General features: G+C 41.3%; 1 protein-coding gene across 4 annotated transcripts in view; it reads left to right on the forward strand.

Annotated features, from left to right (window-relative positions):
- Nucleotides 1–21,225, forward strand: part of ST8SIA5 (ST8 alpha-N-acetyl-neuraminide alpha-2,8-sialyltransferase 5) — a 69,300-nt gene extending 48,075 nt beyond the window's left edge. For all 4 annotated transcript variants that reach the window (XM_017819819.1, XM_017819822.1, XM_017819820.1 and 1 more), the window contains 6 exons: nt 1,409–1,501; nt 3,735–3,821; nt 7,009–7,153; nt 9,448–9,560; nt 12,974–13,066; nt 14,093–21,225. In XM_017819819.1, the coding sequence (XP_017675308.1) occupies nt 1,409–1,501; nt 3,735–3,821; nt 7,009–7,153; nt 9,448–9,560; nt 12,974–13,066; nt 14,093–14,555 (994 nt within the window). In that variant the 3' untranslated portion in view covers nt 14,556–21,225. The remainder of the gene's footprint in view (nt 1–1,408; nt 1,502–3,734; nt 3,822–7,008; nt 7,154–9,447; nt 9,561–12,973; nt 13,067–14,092) is intronic.
- The last annotated feature ends 4,140 nt before the right edge of the window (nt 21,226–25,365 follow it).

The raw sequence follows: 25,365 nt of genomic DNA on the forward strand, positions 1-25,365 counted from the left end.
GTCCCTTTCTCCTTTCTGTGGGTTTTCTTTTTTCCTTGCTTTATCACATTGATTTCTGTATTAACTTAAAAAGCAAAATTCAGAAGCTGCTTGATTTTAGATGCCTCTGGCCTTTGGAGGCCCTGCTGGAGATGCCTGGACAGTCTCTCTTTTTACAGTTCCCCATGGAGATGTGAGTGCTTAGCACTTCTCCAGAACAGATCAATTTTGGATCCCCGAAAATTCTAATATTAACTGTAAAGGTGAACTACTGAGGAAACTAACAAGGCTTTCCTACTCAAGGATGCAGAACTGAGCACATATGTTTGGGTCAAACACAAATTTTGATGTTATTTTACAATGACACAAAACATTGCATTTCCGGTTGTGGCTTAAATAATGCTCTTCCAAGAACACTGTGTTTTTATTTCCTATTGAAAATTCAAAAGATAGTTTGGGATAGTTAGGGACTCACGAATTACAAGATTTTCAAGGATCCATCAAAAGAATTTGCTCTAGCCTTGTTCATAATACCTTTTTCTCCTGGTCATCTTCTCTTGTTTCTTAGTTGTCCCCTTAACTGCTGCATGGGAATGTGCAGGCTTTAGGAACGAGGTTTTAACCCAGATGCCTAATGATAAGTGGTGAAACTGATACAGAGCTTGGTTTAAATCCTAAATCTTGTCTGCTCTTTCAATACAGACTCATTGAATTCCCTGGACAGCCCGAGCTTTCTCTTGCCCCTAAACATGAGTAGCTACCATTGTGTTTTGTTTCCCCTTCACTCCAGTCCAACGTCTAAGGCAGAAAAATTAACCAAAAAAGTAAAGATTTATACTTATATTTTAATTAAGAATAACACTGTTGTTTGTACTGTGTCTGAGCATTCAAATCCTCTCCTTCTCAAACATTTTTTTTAGAAGAAAATCCCTGGCTCCTTTCCCCTCCAAATGTAGCAGAAGACTAAATCCTAATGAAAGGCTCAATTGCCATGGAATAGTCTCCATAGACAGGATACACCATTAGCACTTTGCTTTCCACCCAAGAACAACACTTATGGTACTGTTTTTTTCATCTCTTAGCACATTTGGGCACCCGAAAGATGGAAACAGGGTTCCATAAGTGATCAGTTCCAGCTGCCAAGTGCTGACTGCTGGAAAGGGTAGCTGGTCCTTCTTGGTGGTCACAGGAACCACAGGACGGATGAACTCCTGTAGGGATGGACAAACTGGACATGAGTGACTGTTCTACAATCAGCAATGACATGTGTGGTCTCCTGTGAAGGAATAACCTGCCCATGAGCCAGGCAGTGTAGTCTTAAGTTAGGCAAAAATCATAAATGACAATATTCAGCAAAGTTTTGTTGATGTGCAAGACAAGACTTCCAGTCTAAGCCTTATTTATGGTATCTTTCCTTGTTCTTCTTCAGATATTTTGAGTTTTATGAAGGGCCTTTGGAATACAACTCTACCAAATGCCTGGAACTACGGCAGGACATCATTGAGGTGAAGGTTTTGTCAATGTAAGTATGAACCAAAGTTTGCTAAAAAAGGGTTACTTTTCAGGCAGTATATGAAAAATGATAACTTATAATGACGTTATTGAAAGATGCAAGGCTCAGGAGATCCCATCAACAGGGATCTCAGCAGGGATTCCTGAGATTCTCTTACATGTGCAAGCAGCATTTGGATTTGACCTGAGGTCCATTTGAAAAAAATGGAGGCTTTTCCCACACATTGAGACATTTTGGTCAGACTCAGTGTTGTTGTTTGGAGTCAAATACAGTGTTTGTAATACCATATTTCCAGTAATTGAAGAGTAAGAACAGCCAGACTGACTCACAGCAAGTGTCCCTCTAGCTCAAGGGTCTATCACTGACAGTGGCCAGCAGTGAAGGCTAAGAAAGCAAGCAAAAAGATCAGCTCTTCCTGATAATAAATATTGGCATGGGGACTTGTGGAGTGGCAGATGGAGTCCAGACTTCAGTAATCAGAGTGGACAACAGACTTCTCTATTAATTTACTTAGATGTTTTCTGAGACCATTTGTATTTTTGACCTCCTCAAGCTGCAGAGAGTTTCACAACTGCATAAACCTCAGTAGAAAGGAAAATGTTACTCGAGCAACAGTAAAAACCCTATAATTTGTGCTTTGTGGTCCTGTAAGCAGATCAGGAAACAAATTAGTTGAATGAGACGTGTCTGTGAAGCCATAGCAATGGAACTGAAGGGGGAGGGAGGGAAGTGAGTTTGCCAATGGAACCTATTGGACACAACATTCTGCAGTCAAGGCTTCAGAAAATACAGTTTGTTGCTCCAGGTCTGCACGATTTTGGACATGTCTCCCCCACTGACTTTGAGCACAGAAAAATGTAGGTTATGTCCTTGCCTTCTGTGTTTGGTACTGGATGAAGGATACACGAGTAACACACTTCGCACTGCTTGCTGACTTGCAGTGCTTAAAAATAAATGGAAGGGGTGAGAATGCCACAGCTCTGCCAATGCTCTGCTGAAGATGGGGAGTTTTGAGTTGCCTTTTTTTTTTTTTTTTTTTTTGCACGCTGATCAGAGGGCACAGGGAATTGCTCATTTTTCTTCATCTTATCCAACGGCCCAGGGAAGGTAGTGGGCTCCTGCTCAGATGGATTTATCCTTACTTCTACAGTAGATGCCATTTGACACTAAGCTCTCTTACTATGCTGGGCTCTACTGATGTTCTTGCTTCTAATGTGCTACATTTCCAGAGTCAGACCTTATGGTAATGGAAGATTTCCAAGTTAATGTGCTCTGGTGGGCTACAGAAAGTACAATATGACCTAATTCCTTCCTGTAACTTCCACAGCCTGGGAAATCCTAAGTTCTACTCACTCTAAATATATAATTATCTTAAAACTCTTTGCTTTATTCAAATATTCAAAGCCCTCAAGCCTGAAGAGAACTAATTAAGACTTACCAATCTAGAAGAAATCACAGACTTCCAAATTTCTTAGCAAAATTATGCAGTTGCTCCCTCCCTCTAGATATTTGCAAGGCCTTCTTTATCTCTGTTGTCCAAATACAGAAGGCTATATATGAGCTTTAAGGTAGGAGTGACTGGAATTGGTGATATCACCAAAAAATATGCCATCTTGTATCAGCCCCGTAGAAATAGGAGTCTCATTTTCTAATGTGACTGCAGGTACATTGATTAAGAGAAGAAGAGGGAGAGTTCCTTATGTAAAGAGCTTTTCTTGTCCTCTTACCATCACAGATGCCCACGTGTGTGCTCTTGCAGTTCAGAAAATAAGTTTACCTACAGTGCCATGCTGTAGGATCTCATGGATTAAGTTAAACTCTCTGAAACTCAGGCATAGTTGGCCTAATGTATCCTCTTTCCCAATACCCCCTCCTGGGCCCTTCTGAGAGATGCAATTCCCCACCACCACCATCCAAACCCAGTTGCCAGACCCTCACTGGCTTCCCAGCAGATTTTGGTAGAGTAGGTGCTTCTTGGTCAATTTTGCGTTTTTTTTTTATCCTGGAGAAATTGAGAAAGCAAATCAGGGAACAGAAATCACTCCCAAACATCAGTACCGGTGTACATGTGGCTAAGAGTGGCTATGTCTGAGCAGAAAAACAAGTAAAAATGACACATTTTGTACCAGCTAGGCTGACTGGTCAAAAGCCAACAGCATGGTACCCTGCCTGCGGGTGTTTTAGGAAAAGAAGCCCTTCTAATAAACTGAATTTTTATTTTTCTTTTCATTTTATCTTTTAGGGTGAAGCAAACTGAATTGTTCGACAGATGGAAGAACCTACAGATGTGCAAATGGGAGATGAATGTCACAGAAGCCAATTTATTCAAGTGAGAATGGTCCACATTAGTGAGACTGAGTAAAATATACTTCAGTTTGAGTTTAGCTTCCTGTAGAGAGATCAAACCTTCATATGGATAACAAGAGTAACTATTATAACACTAGCTCTTGGGGTACCATCCTTTTGAATAAATATGGACTTTTTTCCTACTTTTGAAATGTCAACAGCAAGGTAAAAGTATGCTTTTCTGTCATGTGGAAGAGTCTTCAAGGAAAGGCAAGGAATTTGGTAGGGGAAAGACTTACAGGTATGATTCAGGCAGAAGTGAGGATGGAGACAAGCCTTAATGGCTGCACCTGATACATCAACCTAACTCTGTGGTGATCTGGAAGGCTAGAATTATTGATACTTCAAATTTGGCTGATGAAATATTAAAATTGGACATCTTCTGTGGTGTCTGACAAGGTTGTCGGACCTTGTTTATGACTTCCTTTTGTTTTTTTTAATTGGCTTCTCAGCTATTATTCACAGGCTACCTACATATTTTTTTGTGTTTCCCAAGACCTCTCAGTTTGTTTCTGAAGAACTCTGTCTTCCTTCCTGTGAGTTTGTCTTTGCTGAAGGTCCCCCATGATCCTCTCAAGATACAGCTTTTGAAACTGATCTTGTGAGGGAAATAGTAGAAAGGAGCCAAAACAATTTTTGAATGCTGTATATTGATATATTCAAGTGCCATATTTGTGTAGGTTTAGACAAAACACGTTCTTTCAGAGTAAGTATTGCAGAGACTGGTTAAGTCTGTAAGCCACTGGTACAATTCAGAGCTGTTGTTTAGAATAAAGCCACCTGCTCTATCCTAAATTCTTTTGCATGATTCCAGGAAATAGCTGTCAGGAGTTAATGAGAGAATGTGAGAATGCATGTGCTGAGTTAGTCACTGACATCTTTAAAAATAACATTGTTAGTCCCAGGCACACAGGAGGTTTTCCAATGTGATCTGCGCCCATAAATTTTTTACGGATATTTTACTATATTTTTTCCTGGAAATTACTTGGTGTGGGCAATTATCAGAGCCTGTTTTGAAGAGAGGAACCACTCAAGATTACAGCTCATTATCTTAAAGACAGCTTGGAGTAAGAGCAGTAATGATTGTTCCCAGAGTGCAAGGAACACGCTGAGGTGTGAAGAGGTATGGGAGGAGTGCAGTGGTGGGAGCAATGGCAGGGGACTGTATAAAGACCATCAGGACAGGAGGAGCATCAGTCTGTCTGAGGCCACCAACACCAGCACATTAAACAAAGAACTCCTCTCCTCCCTGTGCACTGAGAGAAAAAAGAGAATCGATTTTGAGAAGAGAAAAAGAGGAGAGATTGATGTATCGCCACGTCAGAAACCCCCACTGGCACCTAGATGTAACCTAGCCCTTGGGAGTTGGCTCCAGGAACACCAATCATGGTAGTCATGAGAACAAAACAAAACAAAGAAAGTGTTCAAAGCCTATTTCATTTCTGTGCAATGAGACAGAGACTTCGGTGTGTGAGTGTGTGGGGGAACTGCAGCCTCTCAAATCCAGACCAAAGTCTCTGAGTTTGGAGGTTGGCTAGTAGGAGGCTGAAAGGTATAACAGCTCTGAGCTGTGGGATTTTGAACTTTGCCAGTTCTGGACCATCTGGTGAGATGGGAAGAATCCAACAGAAGTTAAATGGTAGCTACTTAAGCAGCAGGGAGGGAGGAAGCACAAAAATCACACTAGTGTTTATATCTGAAGACTAGGGAAAACAATTTCATTGAGTCTCTTCCTCCATCAGATATCAGACATTTGCATTAAGGAATGTGACGCTGGAAAACCAATTGGTCATCATGGAACAACATCTCTTTCCATTCCTTAATGCAGAATCAATAAAGAGTTTTTTTCACATCCCAAATATCACAACTTAATTTCAATACTTGCTTGTAATTATTTAGTAATTTTGCTGTTAGAGATTATTCACTGACTTATACAGTCTCATTTGCTGCCTTGATCTGATCATCATATTGTGTCATTCCACATGAGTCAAGTACATAATAGTAATTGGACATCACTGAAATGTTTGCATAATTCTGTATTTGCTTTCTGGTGCTTGTAACAGAGCCCATAAAGAAGACTGGGTTATTTTTTCAGCTCATAATGAGGCCACACACCCTAGAGGCAAGGTATTTAATCTAGGTTATTTGAGAGCCATTTGGCTTTGTCTTCATGTTTGTGCATTTGCCATGACATGTATTTTTCATTAAAAGAGCAAAATGCAGTGACTGGGAAATAAACTGTCTCTGGAATAAGAGGGACCTGAAGTCAGGGCTTTCAGTTCCACCAGTAATAGAAGAAAAGCTTTCAGGGAAAGATGGGAGCTAAGAAATGGAACCTAATTTGGAAAGCTGCTGTTCCTATTTAAGTTTCATAAGAAACGTGGTAAAGGGCTCAGAGCTGAATGTTTTTTCTCTCATGTCATAATTCCCATTTTTGGGATTTCATGCGGTTCTTGTTTGCATCAGAATACCTGTGATTTTGTCCCAGAGACACAGAAAATTTTGGCCATTTGTCTGAGATTTTGGAGTCACAGCCATGACCAATTTGCCCGGCACCCACCCACCTATCAGAGCCACAACATCTTCCTGGTGCACATACGCTGGACCAAAGGCAAAACTAAGACCTTTAAAAGCTTTTTTTGCACTCAAAGTTTGCTGTGCCCCGCAGTAGTCTGGTAAGTGGGGCAGTGCCTTCAGGTATTTCTGTGTTTAAGTACCTGCCCTGCCAAACATCCACATCCCCAGACAAACTCTTTAGCCCCTGCATTTCCTGCCCAGTGATGAGAATATAATTTGCAAAGTGTGGAAGATCTCTAAAGCAGAAAGGCCTAATTTTTTAAGGTGGTGTCCCCAGGATATTGGGGGCAGAAGCTCACCTTCTGCCCTGGAACAGGGCAGAATTTCCACATGTATTTCCCACAGATTAGGAAAGACAGATGCACGTCTCATTTATTCTCTTTTTTTTCCCCCCCATAATTTTCTCAATCAAGGAAAATTTCACCAAATCCAAAATTTGCTGAAGGAAAATCCAGCAAAGCACCATCTTACCCCTCCTACAGCTAAAATGTTTCTTTTTGCTGAAAAATCCCTTTTTAGGAGTAACAGCAATTGCAAATCCTTTATCATGCCTTCAGCTCCTTAATCTTATTTCTCTCTTTTTCATTTCACAGGTCTACTCTGTCGAGGTGTTGCAATGCCCCTGCCTTTCTGTTCACCACCCAGAAAAACACTCCCCTGGGAACTAAACTGAAATATGAAGTGGACACTAGTGGAATCTTCCATATCAACCAAGAAATCTTCAAAATGTTTCCAAAGGTGCCTCTGCCCATTTGCAGAATCAGCTTCACTATACTTGCCGCACTAGACACTATCCTGTAGCCAAGCATTTAGCAGTTGACTGACATTTCTACAAAATTCATTGCTTATACTTTGAAAATGTTTCTTTCTCATACAATATTTTAGCCAACCATCCTATTTTTTTAGTGGTCATCTGCAATATATACAATTTCCTGCAGACTGTTGCTGATCTAGGAGCAAAGTAACTAATGAAGTGACCTAAGAAAGCTGAATAAAGAGATACTCACTGGTCAGAACTTTTCAGAGTACAATTTTCATGTATAATAAATACACCATTTGGGGTAGACCCACATTTCTTTTTGGCATGATTATTTTATATTTCATATTCAAAAAGATTGACTATTTTTAAACCTATTTTCATCTGCAGATTATCCGTGAACAGGCTGCACAATTTTTAAATATATTGTTTAAAAATACAAATAATAAATTATAAATTATAAAATGTAAAAGGATTAGCCAAAACATTTTTAGCAAGTAATCCTTGACCTCAAGGCCATTCAAGGTTATAAGCAGTGGGCAATTCCCACTGCACATAGTGACTGATGCACAGGAATGGGCTTATGTGGCTGCTGATTTATCATGGGCACACCTCATCAATTTACAGTGGGGTATTTGGAGGGGATAAATGAAATCAGACAAACATTCAGGTTAAGTGCTTAGATTTGTGCCATTGAACTTGCCCTTCAGGGTCTAACCACTTTTAATCCAGTTGCCTTCTGAGCACTGCTAAGAGGTAGGGTAGTGCCGTTACCTAAATGTGCACATGGGGGACTGGGGCTGAAGCAGAGGAAAGGCTTGGATCCAGGAAAGTACTTTGGCATCTGGAGACATGCAAAAAACAGGCACATCTAAGTCCAGGAGTATTATCCTCAAAACCCTGCCTGATTATGCAGCTGATTGCATGAAAGACTAAACGCCTACACTTTTGCTAGGAGTGTGCTATAGCTGCTGTTGTGTTTATCCAGGTAGGATTGAGGATGCTTTGGAGGCTTTATTATGTACCAAAATGCCTTTGGGATTCACAGGGCAGCACCTATGTGGCCAAAGCCACCCCACTGCATTAGAGCAGGGCTGCAGCGTGGCAAATATAGATGATAAAGGGCTGAAAACACAGAAGCAACACTGGGAAGGCAGGAGCCTTGTGCTGAGCACAGACACCTGGCTTCTGACTTCTCTTTCAGAGCTGCTGAGGCATTTTGTGTTAAGAGATTGCTGCACAAAGCGCAGACAGCTCTATATTTCCTCTCTGCCAGACAGCTGCTGCTTTTCTCAGGCAGGTGTAATTGCATGCCCTTTTGCCTCATGGCTTATGAATGCCGTGGAAAGATCCTGGGAATAATCACCCAGAAATGTCAAGCCACCACTGCATCCCTCTGTAGTTCGCGGTAACGAAATTATTGATAAAATATGTATGTACCAAAACGAGCACTCTCATGCTTATATAAGCACATCTCTACATATTCATAAGGTGTAGTGAGGCGAGGCTCTGCATCACAGCCCTCTCACCCTAGCAGCCCAGTTTGTTCCCAGGATGTGAATTTTCACTCTCTCTGGCTCCAGCAGCAGCTGCATGTCTGTGTGTGAGGGCAGAATTTTGCCCAAAGATTACAGAAAGACGAGGGATGCTCCTACAACAAGTCCAAAGAAGTGTCTGACCAAAGGCTCTAGTGCTGGTAATACAAATGTTAATTCATAACCATTAATACTATTAGTACAATTTGTGGTAGTAAGCACTAAAATTTGGGCTGTTTTCTGACAAATGGCTGTAGTGGCTGTCAGACTTCTTGTGTTTTCCTGGCTGCTCTGGAACTCTGTGTGCAGACTTCTCAAAAGCAGGACATAGAGCCTGAGGAGCGAGAAGTTTGCAGGCAGCTCAGAAAACAATGCCTGGGGTTCACTAATTCATGGTTCATGCCCTCGTGTGGAAACCAAAAAGGGAAAGCAAGTGCCTAAAAGTACTCCTTCCATTATTCAATTTAGGAAGAAAGCAAGCTATTGTTTCTTTCTTTTTTTTTTTTCTTTTTTTCATCTGGGTTAGTGGCCCATGCTGTCTCGAATCACACAGCAAACAATCCCATCCGTTCACGTACAGCACGGGAATATTGCACCCCAGAACCAGTGTCAGCATCCTATGATCAATGCACCTGCAGCAAGGAGCACCAAAAAAAAAAAAAGGAAAAAGCAGAAAAGAGACTTGTCGCCTCCTCCGTGTTTTTTGGCTTTTTAACTGTTTCCTTGCTGTGCTGTTGCAGGACATGCCGTACCACCGCTCCCAGTTTAAGAGGTGTGCAGTGGTTGGGAATGGAGGAATTCTGAAGAACAGCAGATGTGGCCGGGAGATTGACAGCGCAGACTTCGTGTTTCGGTAACCACCACTGCTCCAATTTTCTTTTTTTTCTTTTCTTGCCTGTTCTAATGACAAATAAAGCAATCCAAAGCTATTCTTTCTCACTTGGAAACAGGGGATTTGCTGAATCGGCTGTATCAAGCCTGCTTCTGGCACAAAAGGCCATGTTTCAAAAAAAAACCCCAACAAAACAGCTCACCATATTTATTTAAAAATTATGCTTTAGGGAATTATTTCTCCCCAACTACATGGAGTTAATAATTGACTTGTTGACAAAGCCTGATGTCCTCTTTCAGGATGGCCCCTGTCACTCAGGCCATGGATTTATCTTTCCATGGACATTAGCCTATGAGCAGTGTCCCGTGAACCTGGCCATGGTTTACTGGGGCAGATCTGAAACAGAGGCCCAGCCTCTATTGCTTGGCCAGATGTTAATAGCTAGCAGCTCACGTGCCTCAGAATTGTGTTTCTGAACTGGCGCAGAGCTCAGGTGCTGGATAACAGGGGTTATCAATAACAGTAATCAATAATCAATCCAGGGTGTGCAGAGACACTGGAATAACTTCGACGGTTGAGTGTCTTCCTGCTGTGTTCCCCTCTATATGTGGAGTCATCCAGGTTTTGCATGAACTGGGATGTCCCTCAACTGCTGGTCCTGGATAACGGAGCCTAGCAGCAATTTTATAATCCTTAATATATATGAGAAAGATTTTTTTATTTTTTTTTTTATTATTCATATGCATGACTAATCCCTTTCTAAATCCTGTTAAGCTCTTTGGCTGGGTCATGGCATATGACCGCTAGCTCAAAGATTCACGACCTGTTCTGGAGAGAAGAACAATCTCTTTATTTCTGTTGGCCTATTTTCTGATCTTGGGTGTGTTGCTGTCAGTTTGGAATAACTGTGAACAAAACAATTAATTTCTCTGACTTCACACCACCAAAAATTAGGTCAGGTTTTGGCTCATTGCAGTCTTATTTTAATTTGACATCACATTAGTTACAAAATTTTGCAGGTCCTACTTTCAGTATTCATTGTTTTCAGACCCTTGCATTTGCCTCATTCCAACTTTATAGAAAATTATTGTTTTAGTTTTTGATGGAAAAAAAAAGAGTCTGTGGAACAGTTCAAGTTTCACATAATTTGCTTCTTAAAAGCCTGGTGTACCCTACACAGTTTAAATAGTTATTGTAGATGTTGTGTTGGATCACAGCTCTCAGTATATCAGAAAGGAGCAGTGCATGTTACACATGGAGATGACAAGTTTTTAAGCTGAAGCAGAAAAATGGACATCAAAAGTCTCATAATTTACGTTTAAGGGCTTCTAGTGAAAGTCCCTTTTTTACCACTGTTACTCTTCCTTGAACGGTACCAAAACTGATAAAAAAATAAAGAGCAGATGATTACAGAACTTAGAAATTGAGTTGTATTTGTTAATAGTAATTAATTAAGTAGAGGTCTAGGTAGAACTGAAATATGAATAAATACATCACTATTAGTGCAAAAGAAACCCCTGGTTCACTATCTATCTCCAAAATACGTGGATTATGCACAAAGATGTGACAGTGTTTTAAAACTCAAGATCTGCTGACTTCAGTTTTAAACTAAAGGGTTGGGTCTGAACACACCTGCTTTCCAGGCATCAGTCCACCAAACTATCAGGAATCGTCATCTTGATCACCAATGAAATAATTCTTTGAAATATTTCACAAGGAGCATGATTAACACTCAGCAACACCTTCAGGACACCTAGGGGAATCTTTTCTTGTCAGAAAGCTTGTGGCCAGCAGGGTGCAACCCAGATTGTTCTATGAAATGAATTCTGAAAGCAGTTAATTGTAGTATAGTAGAATATATACAATATGCACAAGAATTGCAGTTACTAGTAGTTATTGTCTATCTCCATCTACTGGCCAGAGCAGAGCTCTGTTTCCTCCCAGTGAGGAAACACTGGGTGCATTTAGAGATGCTGTCTTTGTTGGGGTGAATTTTTGGAGTGTTATCAAAAAAAATACAGTTTATGCAGACTTTATAGTTTTTATAAGGAATTACCACTTCCAAAAAAAATCAGTCATTCTTAGTCCTGGTGGGAGTTTACTGTTTAAAAGTATTGAAGCTGATTATTTGAAAACCCTTTTTCAAATGGTCACAGTGCCCAGTGCTAGGTGGAACGGGGGATGCTGGAGGACTTTAGAAGAATGTTGCATGACCTAGCAGAGAAAAGTGCTGGAAATAACACTACCTCTGAGAAAGATAGCTAAAAAAAAATTCTCTGACCTGATAAAGAGGGACTTTCTGGAAGGCAGATGTGAACCTCTTGAGTCTCAGAAGGATTTTGAAGGATTTTTGTGCTTGCCCTCTCCCTTTGACTGAGAAATCATCCTGACAGCTGAACTGTGGTAATGTGAAAACACTAAGCATCTCTTACCCTAAATACCTTCACAATTTTCTCCTGTTCAGCCACGATCTTCAGAAATATGGAGAACTTTGTGAACCAAGCACTATTTTTGAGATGTAGGGATCTTTACCATGATGGCTTTTATTGAGGCCTGTAGCTCACTTCAAAAAGTTTTCAAAATGTCAGTACCTTACACTAGCTTAAAATGGGTGTAAAACTACTTGTCAGGCCACATGTTTTGTCTCTGAGGCTTTTTTATTCAGCTGTGCTTCCTGTGGAAGTCAAGCCTGTGTGATAGTTCATGTGTGTGTGTTTCAGTAACTTCAGCATCTCTTGAGGGATGCTCTAAATTTTGTGAGATGATGTATCTGGGACAAGGCCAAGGTGAAAGGAAGCTGGGCAAAATCAAGGTTTGCAAATCTTCACAAGTTTGCTCCTAATAGGTTTGATGTCCCGTGGTGAACCTGTACAGTCAGAATTCCTGCTATTGCACTTCGCTGGGAGATGCTTATAAATGCAAAAGGAAGGGAAGCAGATACTTTTGGGTTAATTAGGACTGGATTGATTTGTCTCTTGTGGAACATTTCCCCTAAATCCTCTTAGGTATAAACCAAAGCATGTTAAAAGCGATGTTATAGATATAGTTTATTAATTATTGAAAACAGCTATTGCTGAGCAAGCCTTTGATTTTACTGGTTGATTGGCCTTGAGGCTTCAACCCATTTCTCATCCTAAAATGCTAGAGTAAATAGGTAAACTGCTATTAAGGAAGCAAAATGAGCATTGGCTACATCTGCAAAAAAGGATCATCTTTCACAGGCTGGCAGAAGAGAAGGGGTCTTCATACAGCCCTCAAGAACTTGTTATTTTACTGCACAGTTTGGGTATCAACAGGTTCTGATGCAATTTTCAATTCTCAATCTCCTTCTATATTTGCTGCTTGGCAGAAATGCTGAAATCAATTCTATTTTCTAGTCCTGAAAAGGTTCAAGGAATTTTTTTAACTGTCTTACTGATTTCTTTGCTTTATAGATGCAATTTGCCTCCTATATCTGAGAAATACTTCATGGATGTTGGGGTAAAGACGGATGTCGTGACTGTCAATCCCAGTATAATCACTGAGAGGTTGTTTCTGCTTTTTGTATTTTCATCTCTTTTGACTGTTATGGAGAATTTTTCCCCCAAATATTACTTTAAACTGATGCTATGAATCATACATTAAATTCTGCATGTAATTTATTCAGTATATGGAATAAGTAACAACTTGTAGAAACGTGTTAAACACTTAAACCTGCACTTTGATGATAGAAAAGGAAAGGTCATCAGCTAAAATTAAAACAACAGAGGCATCCTTTCCCTGGAAGTCTTATGTTTGCAAGCCCCAGGCAAACATCTTAGAAACATTCAAGGTGGAAGCAACTAGATTATAGACTCTTAAATTAAATTTAGCAACTTAAATTATAGAATCAGAGTTGTTAAGGCTGGAAAAGACTTTAAAGATCATCAAGTAAATAAAGTAACAGACATTGTCATACATTTTAAAGAAATGCCAGTTAAACTTTGTGGCCAGGATTGGCTGGGTGATTTCAATTTAAAATTTGTTAATAACCTATTGCCACCTTGCTGACAGGTTTGGGGCCATGGGGCTAATTACTGCTTTGCTTTCTTATGGGGGAATGTGTTTCTTTTCTCAAGCAACAAAAAATCAGTTGTTTGATGTTGTATTTCTTTTAAATGTTAAAGTTAGACATTTCAGACATTTGCTAGCTTTGGTGTTTGCTAGCTTTGGTGTTTCTATACAGCTCTGCACTGCATAGTGCACCATCCAGCTGCTCCACACCTTGGAAGAATGACATATGTCTAACAATAAAACGAGAAGTGAGACATGATCAGAAATGTCTACAAGGTTTTCCCGCTGTTTAATTAATTTATAGCCAAAAGAGAGCACAGGATGAATTTTTTCATCCCCTGAATTTTTGCCCTACATTTCACACTGATGCCGCAGCTACAGATCTAAACAAATTCCCCTTGGCAACCGAAACATCACTTTGATTACCTCTGCATCAGAAACACTGTGGCGAAAGCCCACTGGAGGTTTGGTTTTGTGCTGGGTGTTGACTGACCGTCCCTCACACCCTCTCCCCCCTCTAGATTCCACAAGCTGGAGAAGTGGAGGAAGCCCTTCTACGACGTGCTGCAGGTGTACGAGAACGCGTCCGTGCTGCTGCCGGCTTTCTACAACACCCGCAACACGGACGTGTCCATCCGGGTCAAATACGTCCTGGACGACTTCGAGTCCCAGCAGGCTGTTTATTACTTCCACCCCCAGTATCTCATCAACGTCTCGCGCTACTGGCTCGGCCAAGGGGTGCGGGCCAAGCGGGTCAGCACCGGGCTGATCCTGGTGACTGCTGCCCTGGAGCTCTGCGAAGAGGTCCACCTCTTCGGCTTCTGGGCCTTCCCCATGAACCCCTCAGGGATTTTTATAACTCACCACTACTACGACAACGTGAAGCCCCGACCCGGCTTTCACGCCATGCCCTCAGAAATATTCAATTTCCTCCACATGCACAGCAAGGGGATCCTGCGGGTTCACACGGGGACCTGCAGCTGACAGGGACACTGGGAAAGTGTAACGGGAACTCGATGCCTATGTATGGTGTAGGAAGTTTTATTACACATGGAGATTATGCAATAATTGTTTGATATAAATTTCCTCAAGGCATTGCATCCCATAGGATCTAGGATACCAGCATCTTTCCTGAAAGCAGAGTTGGGTCCGTAATAGTGTAGGAGGAGAAAAACTCCTGTGCCCCAGGGTACACACTGCCCTGGAAAGCAAGTCAGATAAGAAGCACATTTCCAATAGATTTAGGGATAAACAGAGCACATTAATATATTTATCATTTCACTATCAAAAAAAGCACCAAACTTTTGAGGAAAATCAGTGGTGGAGAATTTCAGAGTAGACTGTACGACTTTACATAGGTTTCTGAATCGAGTACCTTGGGGCATTGTCAGGTTTTATTGAGAGCACTGCTCTCTGGCATTTAGGTTTTTGAAAATACTCTTTAGCAGTATAGCTTAATGGGGATATATAACTTAAGGTCTTTGTTATGTATTGTCACAAAGTGTTGTTCAAAAATAGCAAATAGATGTATTAGGAATAAACAAAATCACTTTATGAATTTTTTCAGCCAGGATAGAACAGAATGTTAAACTCCCATTCACAGCAACAGGTAATTGTGTGAATCATATTGTGATATTGTTTTAGAGTTTCTTTCTTCTTCCTTCTTGTGTCATATATTTCTGTTCTCCTATGCTTGATCGTGTTTTCTTTCTCTTTGTCTGTGATGCTTTCCTTCTAGCTATCCCATGGGTAATGTGTGTACTTCCTCCTGTAGAGACCATCTCAGCTTCAGATTGGAGTCCTTGTTGAGGAAACGTGCTCCTTCACACTCCTGCAAGGTTTTCTCAGGCTGAATAGCAAGGAGATTACATACTTATATTTTACAAGTTGATTTTTTTGGTTAAAGTATCACAGCATATGATAGAAAAAAAACCATTTCCTCATTGATTTTTATTAAAGACTTTGTAAGAGTATCTGAATGTTGAGTCACTGGGCAGGTCGAGTTAACATTTTCAGGTATCTGTAATAAGTAATGTCAGGAAATGAAGCTAAAACACAGAGAAGATATTTTGTGGCTTAGATTATGATGCTTATTTTAAAATTATGCATCTCAAGATGTCAAATGTTTTAACATGGCATTTATGTATGTTGAGAATGTTACTAGGATAGTAAAAGGGCTGGTGTATTCTTTAAATGTTATCAGTGTAACTCTGTCACTTATGCCAAGCTTAGTTTTTCTGCTGCAGTTGAACTGGCAAAATCCTGATGCAGAAAAGGTGCTACAGGTTGCTGAAGTTTATTTTGCTGTAGCACGCTGCTGGTTTTTGCCCTTTCCTACTGGTGTGACTGCACACACAGGAAGGTAAGGATTGCTGCTTCAGACGTGTTGGCATAGTTAAATGAACAGAGTTTCCCTGTCTTAGTTCTTAGTCTGAAGCACTTGGGCTGTTGTCCAGTGCCTTGTCTTGTCTGACGTAGATTACAAGATACATGATCAAGGATTTTAAGTTTAAAGTTCTGTATGAGGGATACTTTATTTTTTTGTTGTTGTTGTTTTGGTGTGGGGGAGAGGGTTTAAATCCAAATCTGGACTTGGATATTGTAATGTATGAATGCACAAAGCTTCTTTTAAAAGCACCTGTGCCATGCTTAGAGTTGTGAAACTTGCTCACACTACAGACAAAGTGATCACAAAGGAGGTGAAAGCTGATGGTCACCATTTCAAAAGTCCCTACTGGTCAGCAGTGACCTGGATGGTACGTGAGGGTGTATTTACTTAAACTTTACACTGCACTCCAGAGGTCTGATTACCTTAAAAGTAACGCATATCCTTGAAAAAGGTGTCGGAACTCACTTGAGATACACCAGCCAGGGGCGGGTGAAGGAACAGTGCTTAAGCTTTATGTGTTTGTGGTGTCGTTGTTTCGATCTTGGAGTAACACTGTGTGTTAGTGAACATCCCTGTATGGTCTACCTGTGAAGTAGGCAGCGCACCAATGAACCTGTGGGTGAAACGGTTTCCTTGGTTTCATATGCAAAAGAGATCGTTGTCTTCGCTGTGTTTTGTGAATTTGTGTGCAAAGGGCTTTGACAATGAAGTGCTGTAATGAAAGTGCTATTTAGAGAGCAATGACACCCTGCGGGTTGGCCGTCTTGCTGTGCATTAAAGCTTTATGACAACAGTAATGACACTGAAGTTGGCACCTAGAGCCCTTACTCCTTATCCTGCCTGAGTTTGGGACTGGTAGTGACTTCAGGATTGCTTTGCTGCTGCTGCTCTGCTAAGGTTACCTTCTCTAGTAAGGGATTTTTTCTTTACTGTGGTGATCGAAGTGAACAAAATCAACGGAAAGGAGTCTGACACTTTGCAAAAGATACTTCAAAAAAGATGGGAAAGCACTTGAGAAGCACCCATGTGTTGACAGAAATGGTGCAAATCCCTCTTTTTGGTTGCATAAATCCTTTTGGACAGACAAAAGGACAAGCAAAACTTGTATTACAGTTCATCTGTAATTACAGGGTCACAGACATTTCCTTTCCTTTGTTTGCTTCATACAAATGAGCAATGTAAATTCACTGTAATAAGTGCAGTTTTACTGTGTTTAGATTTTGATTGCTTATAAATCTATAGCTACTATATTTTTTTAATGATTTTAAAAAGCGTGTGCAGGATACTCGCGCGTATGCACCAAAGGCCCAGTCTTGCCACATTTATCTGAAAAGAGCTCCCACTCAAATGAGTGGGTATTTTATTTGTGTAGGGACTGCAGAAGCAGGCCCAGACATGTCTGTGAAGGTGTACATAGGTGTATAGTTAGATATAAGGAGTGATTGGCAAGCCAGTGAGATAATTAAAGAAATATATATAAAATAGTCCTTGAGATGAAATGCATGTTGCAACATGTTCACTTTCTGATTCATTTTTCAGATGTTGCTAAAAAATGTGCTTGCAAAACTATGGCATTTGTCAGAAATGCCATATGCAGAAGGGCTTTTGCAGAAAGAAGGACCCTCCTTGTTTTCTGCCATCATTCTTTTGTGCGCTGAGCATAAGAAAATACTCTTTGACATCAATGATTTGTCTGAATTTAAGGACATTTTGTTTTCCCTTCTCCCATGTGGTCAAAGCTCCAAATGTCCAGTGTTAACCTTTGGACAAGGGGACAGCTGAGTGATAAGAAGTGACTGTCAGGTGTGTCTGCTGCAAGTGAAGGACATGCACAGCATGTCATGCTTTCCCACAGAAAAGGCTTCAGGCCCCAGAGGAATCCCCCATAGAAAAGTCTGATCTGTCCAGGAAGAAAGTCTGTCAGCTGTCTGCTGCCACATCCTAAGCTCAAGCCGTAATCCCAGCTCTGTTGACGAGGGTATAAAACCTGAGACAGGGAGGGAGGAAATATGACAGTTTAATCCCCGTCTCCTCATATTTAGAAGAATCTCATAAGAAGTTCCTGAGATTTGCACACACTGGCAATACAAATCCAGTTGGAAAAACATAGCTAGGATTGCTTTGACTTTATTGTCAGGTCAACAGAGGAAGCTTATGAATCTGCCAGTGCTTTCATCAAAGGGAAGGAAGTATTTAGTCAGAACAGTTTAGCTGATTGCTTCTGATTTATGAAATCCAGCTTTGCTGTTGGACAGAATGGATTCAATGGTGATAGGGTCATTATAATATTTTAGCATATTTTCTGTGATTGCAACAGGGTTGTCAAAGCCAGCTCATGAATTGCAAAGGGAGAGCCACGCCATGGCAGCTCCTCCTGCTGGGATCCTGGGGAGGAGAGACACCATGGGGAGTAGGTCTGTGGTCAGCGGGAAAAGCAACGTGAAGGGAATATAGGAGATTGCAGGTACAACTCTGGTCCAGAGCCTTTAGTGCTCTGAATAACATGGAATGTGGAATACCATGGCAGAGATGATAGATGAAGCTTCACAGCTTGCAGCAATCAGGGGTAGCTTCTCCAGTCCCCCAAAAATCTGCCCCCATGCAGGCTTGACTGATGATAAATTAATGGTGATGTTCACTCAAGATGGTCAGATGTAGGAAACGGAAGGAAATCAGCTCTAAGAATAGTCCACTCTGTGGGGGCTTGGTGAATCAGTAGATATGTTGCTCAGACCTTGAAGGCAAAAACACTGGTAGTGACGCAGCTGTGTGGGTGGACTGCCCGTGCTCAGCTCTCCCTGGCAGCAAGGAGCAATCTCTGGTTTTGTGTGTGAGGGAAACCGAGGTGGATAAACACTGAGACGTGGCACGATAGAGAATCTGCCCTTCTTGATCCTCTGAGGATTGTCCACTTGTCCGCTTGGGTGGTGAACGTGGAGAGCTCTGAAATGGGCATTTGAGTGTGCTTTCACGAGCATGAGAAGAAGGGTAAAATTCTGCAATCCCTGAAGGGCCAAGCTCCCTGGGAAATTCTGGAGTGAGCTGAGGTTTTTAGGAATAAAGAGGTCAGTATTTATGTGTAGGGCCTTTTCTGAAATCCAGAGAAGTGTGTGGAAATTTTGATGTACTCCAGAAACAGGCCCTAATCACGGGCAGAAAGAGCAGCCTCTTGTTTCTTACTCACTTGACTTTAGATACATTTTTTTTTAGTATACTTTAGATATGGTGCAGTAGCAATACCATGTTTTTAGTGTGCATAAAGAACAAGCTCATCTGGAAGCAGAAGTGTTGTGACTGTCACTCTCCCTTCCAGATTTTATCAAGTCATCTTTTCAAGCTCATCTATGCAAAGCACTTCATCGTGGTAGTGTAAATTGCTGTATGAAATTACACATGGGCCCTCTGTACCCGACTGTATGTATGAGAATCACAGGCCTCAAGAAAATAGGGGTTTTTTTCTGCTTGCTTTAAAATACCAGCATGGAATTCATCAGTGATATGAATGTGTTCAAGGCAGGATGTAGCCTGTTCCCTTTGAAGCCAGCACAACATTTGCATTTGGCTTCAGTAGAAAGAGAAATCAGGTCTTCAATGTTTGTAGGTCAAGCCAATAACTTGCTTCTCCCCAAAAACCCTCAGAGATTATTATCATTTTATGTCTTATTATCATCCTGTCTAATGTGGGTGAGGTTGCTGGGCATCCCTGTGTTGTCCGCACGGTATTCAAAACAAAAAAAAAAATTGTATTCAATTGAAAATTTTACTAAAGTGCTTTTTTTTTAAATGAACTTAAGGGAAATCCAGATGCACGCCAGGGGTTAGGGTGAGAGAGCCTGGATCCCAGGGTGCCAGCGCCTCCAATGCTCCTCAAAACCCTGAGTATACAACAAACATGAGAAATGAGGGATTGGGACACAGTGGGAAGCTTAAAGAAAGACAAATCTGCCTCAGCACTTCAAGGATTGAAAGATGTAAATACGCTTGACTTTCTATTTAGAAGCCATAAATGTTCTCGGTGTTTGATCTTTGGGTAAGTTGATGTATGTTTTTAACTGTACTAATCACTGTAAAATGTGTTAGCATGTAAAGCAGTGACAAATTAAGCCAGAAAAATCAGATACTCTGTTGGCTAGTTGTCTGTTCTACCTGAAACTGTCTGATGGACCAAGACACTGAAGTATCTCCAGTGCTCCAAGTGGCTTGTGAAGACTCTGGTTATTCCCTGTTTTAGCATTGTGAAACAAGCAGAATTGAGTTAGTCCCTATTTGTTAACCTTGTGTTGGCCAAGTGACACACACTTATGTGTGCATTGGAGCCTGTTCCCTTAAAGACAAGGAAAACTGACTGTCCCTGCTCTGTCTGGGACAGGACGTGATGATGATTTTCGCTCCATTTCTTGGCCCTCCTTGTTGTCAGACACGAGGTCCCTGATCAAACCTCTGCATTTGGCCCATGTAAATCACATTGAACAGCTGCTGCCTGTTGAATATGCCCCTGGTTTTCACCTGGTGGAAAACAAATCCTTAGTTCGGGAATACTGGAGTAAAACTTCGTGTCTTCGCGCTGGGGGAGCTTGGGTTATGGTGAAAATAAAGCTGTTTCATGTCTCTTATTTCTATAAGGTGGTGACAGTGAGGGTGGAGAAATCCAGGCAGTCATGTTGGTTTCATGCTGATGTTAATCCATTGACTCACCTTTCTGTTGTCAAGCCTACACCCTGTAACTTTTGCTTGTTATTGTTTCTGTGGCTGTACTATGGTTGTAATAGAAAGCCTATCAATTGCTGTAAGCCATAACTAGAACAGTAATCAGGGTATTTTTGTTTTTTGGTCTGTGTCACTGTGTTTGAAAGATGATTTAATTCTATTGAATAAACAAACCACTTTAACAGTTTCCTGTGAAAGGAAATCTTTGGGCCACTTGTTGTGCCTTCAATCTAATTTTGTATTTTCTGCTGTTCCCTGTCTCTGAACAGGGAGGGAGTTGGAAGCTCAGCTGATAGAAATGAGTTCATAAAACTATATAATACCACTGTGGAATTATATGGTGATATAGCATCATTCAGAAATATGTAAAAGTATATTTAGGGTTATAAAGTGAAACAAATTGAAAATTTGGTATTTTGATCACTGAACATTCAGTGCATATTCTGGATTGTTGCCTATAGAATATCTGGGCACAGTAAGGTAATTTTTTACTGACAGTAGCAATCTGTGCAGAGACAACCTTTGAAAAGTTCTGCAGTCCCAGGGATTTGCCTACTTACGCCTTCCTAACAGCTCTGTCCTTTACAGTCCTCATCCTTCATATAAAATCATATTCCTTGGATCTGCTCTGTCTTATTCAGGCTCAGTCTTACAAACTTACATTTCCATCAATATTCTAAGAGAATTAAAACATAAATGTAAAAATATTTGCAGCAATACAGAATAGCAGATGAAACAACCCTCTATTTTTTTGAAATTGGGTATTTTCCCAATTGGCATTCTATTGTTCCTAGATTATAAGCTGAAATAGGAGTAGGTAATAGAGATAATGCAATCTGGATATTAGTGCTGGTATAAGGAAAACGTAAATGACTTTGAAGATGCAGAGCTGTGGTGAATGCTGGAGGAATCAGTTCTCATTCCTGCTGACATTAAAACTGATGGATGTACTTCCTTCCCCCAGCTGCTTGTGATTATTGTTAGTGATTATTCAATCAAGGAAAGGAAACATGTGGAGAGGGAAAAATGAATAGACAAATTGACACTGGATGATATAATTTCTGTCTATCACATTGCAAATTGCTCGGCTAAGCAAGCAATCAGAGAATGGTTCATTTCCTAAAGCCTGCAGCATCCATCATTTTCCTTAGTGGCATTTGCAGCCTTGGCTCTGAGAAAGTCTCAATAAAAAGCTGTAGTGAATTACAGAGATGCTTCACCACAGTCTGACAGTGCCCAGAAGTGGGCACTTAGGGAAAGAGCAGAAGAAACAGGGGAAATAATAAATGGCCCTTCTGCTGGTATTCCCTCAAAACGGTATTGCCAGCTTGTATTTTTGGCCCTGGCAATTCTATGTGGTACTGAGTGTCAGATTCTAGCTCTGTGTTCACGATGAATTGATTCCTTTTGCTTTTGTGAGTTCCCAAGGGCACCCAAAAAGGTGGTTTTGGATTGTGGGATCTGCCAGATGGAGCCAGGGTAGATATTGACCACCCTTCTCCCAGCACAGGCATCACAGGCAGCCTGTCTCAGAATGAAAGCTTTAGGTATCCCTATTTATCTTCTGTTTTCCTTTTTATTATTTTCCCCCCTCCCTAGCAGTGCTAACCCAAATCTTCTCCTGTGTGGTGAAGTGTTAGCAGTCAGGTAATTTTATCACCTAGTTGTTTTCTTGCTCTATGGCTTCAGTCATCTTTTAGTCATCCTGGTAGGTCTGGCTAGAGGAATGAACCATTTAAATCCATAAAGAAACGACTGCCCATCACAGAGAAGGAAAATGTTGCACTAAGTGTGTATAAGTGCTGCCACAGGTACATTTTTAGGTGGAGAAGACACTCTGTTTACAAGGATGTCGATGCCAAAGCTTCCTATGTGTAGACGGTCAGTCACCACTCGTTTTTTCTACACCTGAAAACTATTGAGGTAGCAAGTTCAGGGAGCGTGAGTATTTTGGTAAAGGTGGGATGTAGAAGGTTGGTGTCCCTGTAGACCTCAGGGACAACAACACAACCTCTGGGTCGTACAAGGGTCCTTGCTGTTGTGATATCTGGTCCTGCAGGGGAAGGACAAGGGACTCCTGGAATCCCACTGACTTCCAGGAATTTGGTGCTGCCTTTTGAGACCTACAGACATGCTGATATACTAAAGGTCTTCCAGATGCAAGGTGTGCTGCTAGGCAGGGTTAACTGGTCTGATAAAGCATGACAAAACTCATCAACAAAAATGAGTTTTCCATCAGTTTTATTGCATCTTTAGAAATAATAAGGGCTAAAATCCACTCTTTTCCTTTTACAGGGTGCCTTTTGTTTATTTCTGGAAGGAATAGATGTTGTCAGCTGTGCTAACAGCCAGGACCATCACACTGTTGGTTTTAACAGCCTTTCTGCCTTGCTGGGCTTAGAGTCAAATTTTGCAAAGTGAAGTTCATCCTTTCATTCACCAGACAAGGTGAATGAAATGCTGCTGAGGTATCTGAGCTGATGCCTGGAGCTTCAGCGTTTTCGTCTCACTCTCTGTTTGCTCAGCAGCCCTTGATGATGCTGTGGGCTGCAGTCAGGTCAGGCAGGCAAATGCCTTTCATGCAGTGGAAGTCAATCTTGGCTACACCCATGTTTCTAAGCACGCTGTTTCCCTTGAGAAGTGCCAAGGCACTGATAATTTTGCAAATAATTTGCCATCTTTGCTGCTCGATCCAGAAGCTATCAGGCGATAAAACAAAAGTCCCTAATGCCCTGCTCTTTGGATGTTTCCACGAGCATGTGGCACAGGATGATAAATAAGGAATATGTGTCCCTTTCACCTGAAAAGATTAATGACATTTTTGACTTCCTGCATAGGTTTCATGAAGTACTGTCTACTTGGAATGGGTTTTGGCTTTTTTTGTTTCAGATTTGTCTCCTCAATGTCATCTCAGAAACTTCAAGTCCAACACTTGGGAAAGGTTTGCAATAGTGATGGAATTCAGTATTTCCCTATGTAGAAATGGATTGAATAGGCTCTTTGAGTGGTGGTGAGAATGAGAATTAACCACCATCATCCTTCGTAAAGGAGCAGATCCTTGTGCAGAACTAATGCATCCTGTCCTTGCAACCGGAGATGTTCTCCTTTTCCCTCTCCAGCTCTGATAGTCCAAGTATCCTGTAGATAAAACTGGTCAAAGACAAAATATTTTGGAGAAAGGATAGCCATGTCTCTGGGAGGGAATTTGGCTGAATATCCTCTGTTTACCTCTCTCATGGCCCTTTTATGACCATCTCGCCCCCACTGTAGGTCCCATGGGTGGTGGGACCCAGATTTGCCACTCACAGAACAAGATTCCCCGGGGGATAGTGGCTTCTTCCCCTGTGCACCTCATGTGTGTGGAGCCCCCATAACCAGGTGGCTCGACATGTCTGTGCTCTCCCTCCTGCTGAGATTTAGGGTGGGTGGCTTTTGCAGCCAAAACCCCTCGAAGGGAATATAGAATCAAAGAATCATCAAGGTTGGAAAGGACCTTTAAGATCACCAATTCCAACCATCAACACAGCACCACCACCACGCTCACCACTGAACCATGTCCTCAAGTGCCATGTATCCACGTGTTTTTTGAACACTTCCAGGCATCCTGACTCCACCACTTCCCTGGACCATCTGTTCCGATGCTTTACAACTCTTTCCATGAAAAGATTTTTTCCTAATATCTAATCTAAATATCTAAATATTGTAGTGTGGTACAAACTGCTATATCCACCAGCTCCCTTCCCTTGTTGAAGTAGGATGAATCTCACTGTTCCTCCTGCCTCTTTCTGGGAATCTTGTTTGATTTCTCTACAAGATGATATGGATGTGGCTCTGTCAGAGCATATAACTCCAGAAAAACTTTCGAGTGCAGCAGTCTTCATGTTCTGGGGGATCTTTTTTCTTCATTTTTTCCCAGGAGCAGAAGGGAGACAGGAGGATTTGACAGAGCCCCTGCACATCACCTGCACCATCTCAGAGCAGCCCCAGAGCCAGGCTTGGTCTGACCTCCTTCCTTGCTGCCTGCCACTGAGAAGACTTAAAAGACAATTTTTCTTGGCACCTTTGTAAACTGCCCCAGGAGGTTCCTGGTCTTTCTTGAGCCACCTTTTTTTCTAACGAAGATGCCTTGACTGAAACAGGAGTTGGGAGGCAGAAAGGAGAGACTGACAGACACTGACTGGGCACTTACACAACGTGTCCTATAAGAAATCATGTCAAAAGGCACTATTTATTCCAAATCCTAAGCCCAATAGATGCTCTGTTAACATTTTATTATCCCAGTGGACATGCAGGCACTTTGCCAGGCTGATGCTAAACTTTGTCACAGGGAGGAGGCTGATAAGGCACATACCAATGTAACTCCATGATTCTTCTGGAAAAGTAACATGTATTTTCATCTCTGTAAGCTCTTATAATTTAAGTTTTTGGGCCAGTTTTCAACTAGATCACCAGATGCTGACTGTCCTCAGCAGGGTCTTTAACGCACTGAACTCTCACCAACTGTGTTTCCTTGTGGCACAGCTCATTTCCAGATCCTGTCCTGAGTATTTCTGACCACCCATAGTGCAAATCTTTGGTAAGTATTGCTAAGCTGTTGCTCGAAAAATGTGTTTTTATGATTAGCAAACTTTCTAGCAGCAAGAGCAAAAGATTTCGTTTCTGCGGAGTAATTAATCTCTGCCTTAACAACTTTTTCAT

This window comes from Lepidothrix coronata, unplaced genomic scaffold (assembly GCF_001604755.1).
Source record: "Lepidothrix coronata isolate B3197 unplaced genomic scaffold, Lepidothrix_coronata-1.0 Scaffold77, whole genome shotgun sequence".
Lineage (NCBI taxonomy): Eukaryota > Metazoa > Chordata > Aves > Passeriformes > Pipridae > Lepidothrix > Lepidothrix coronata.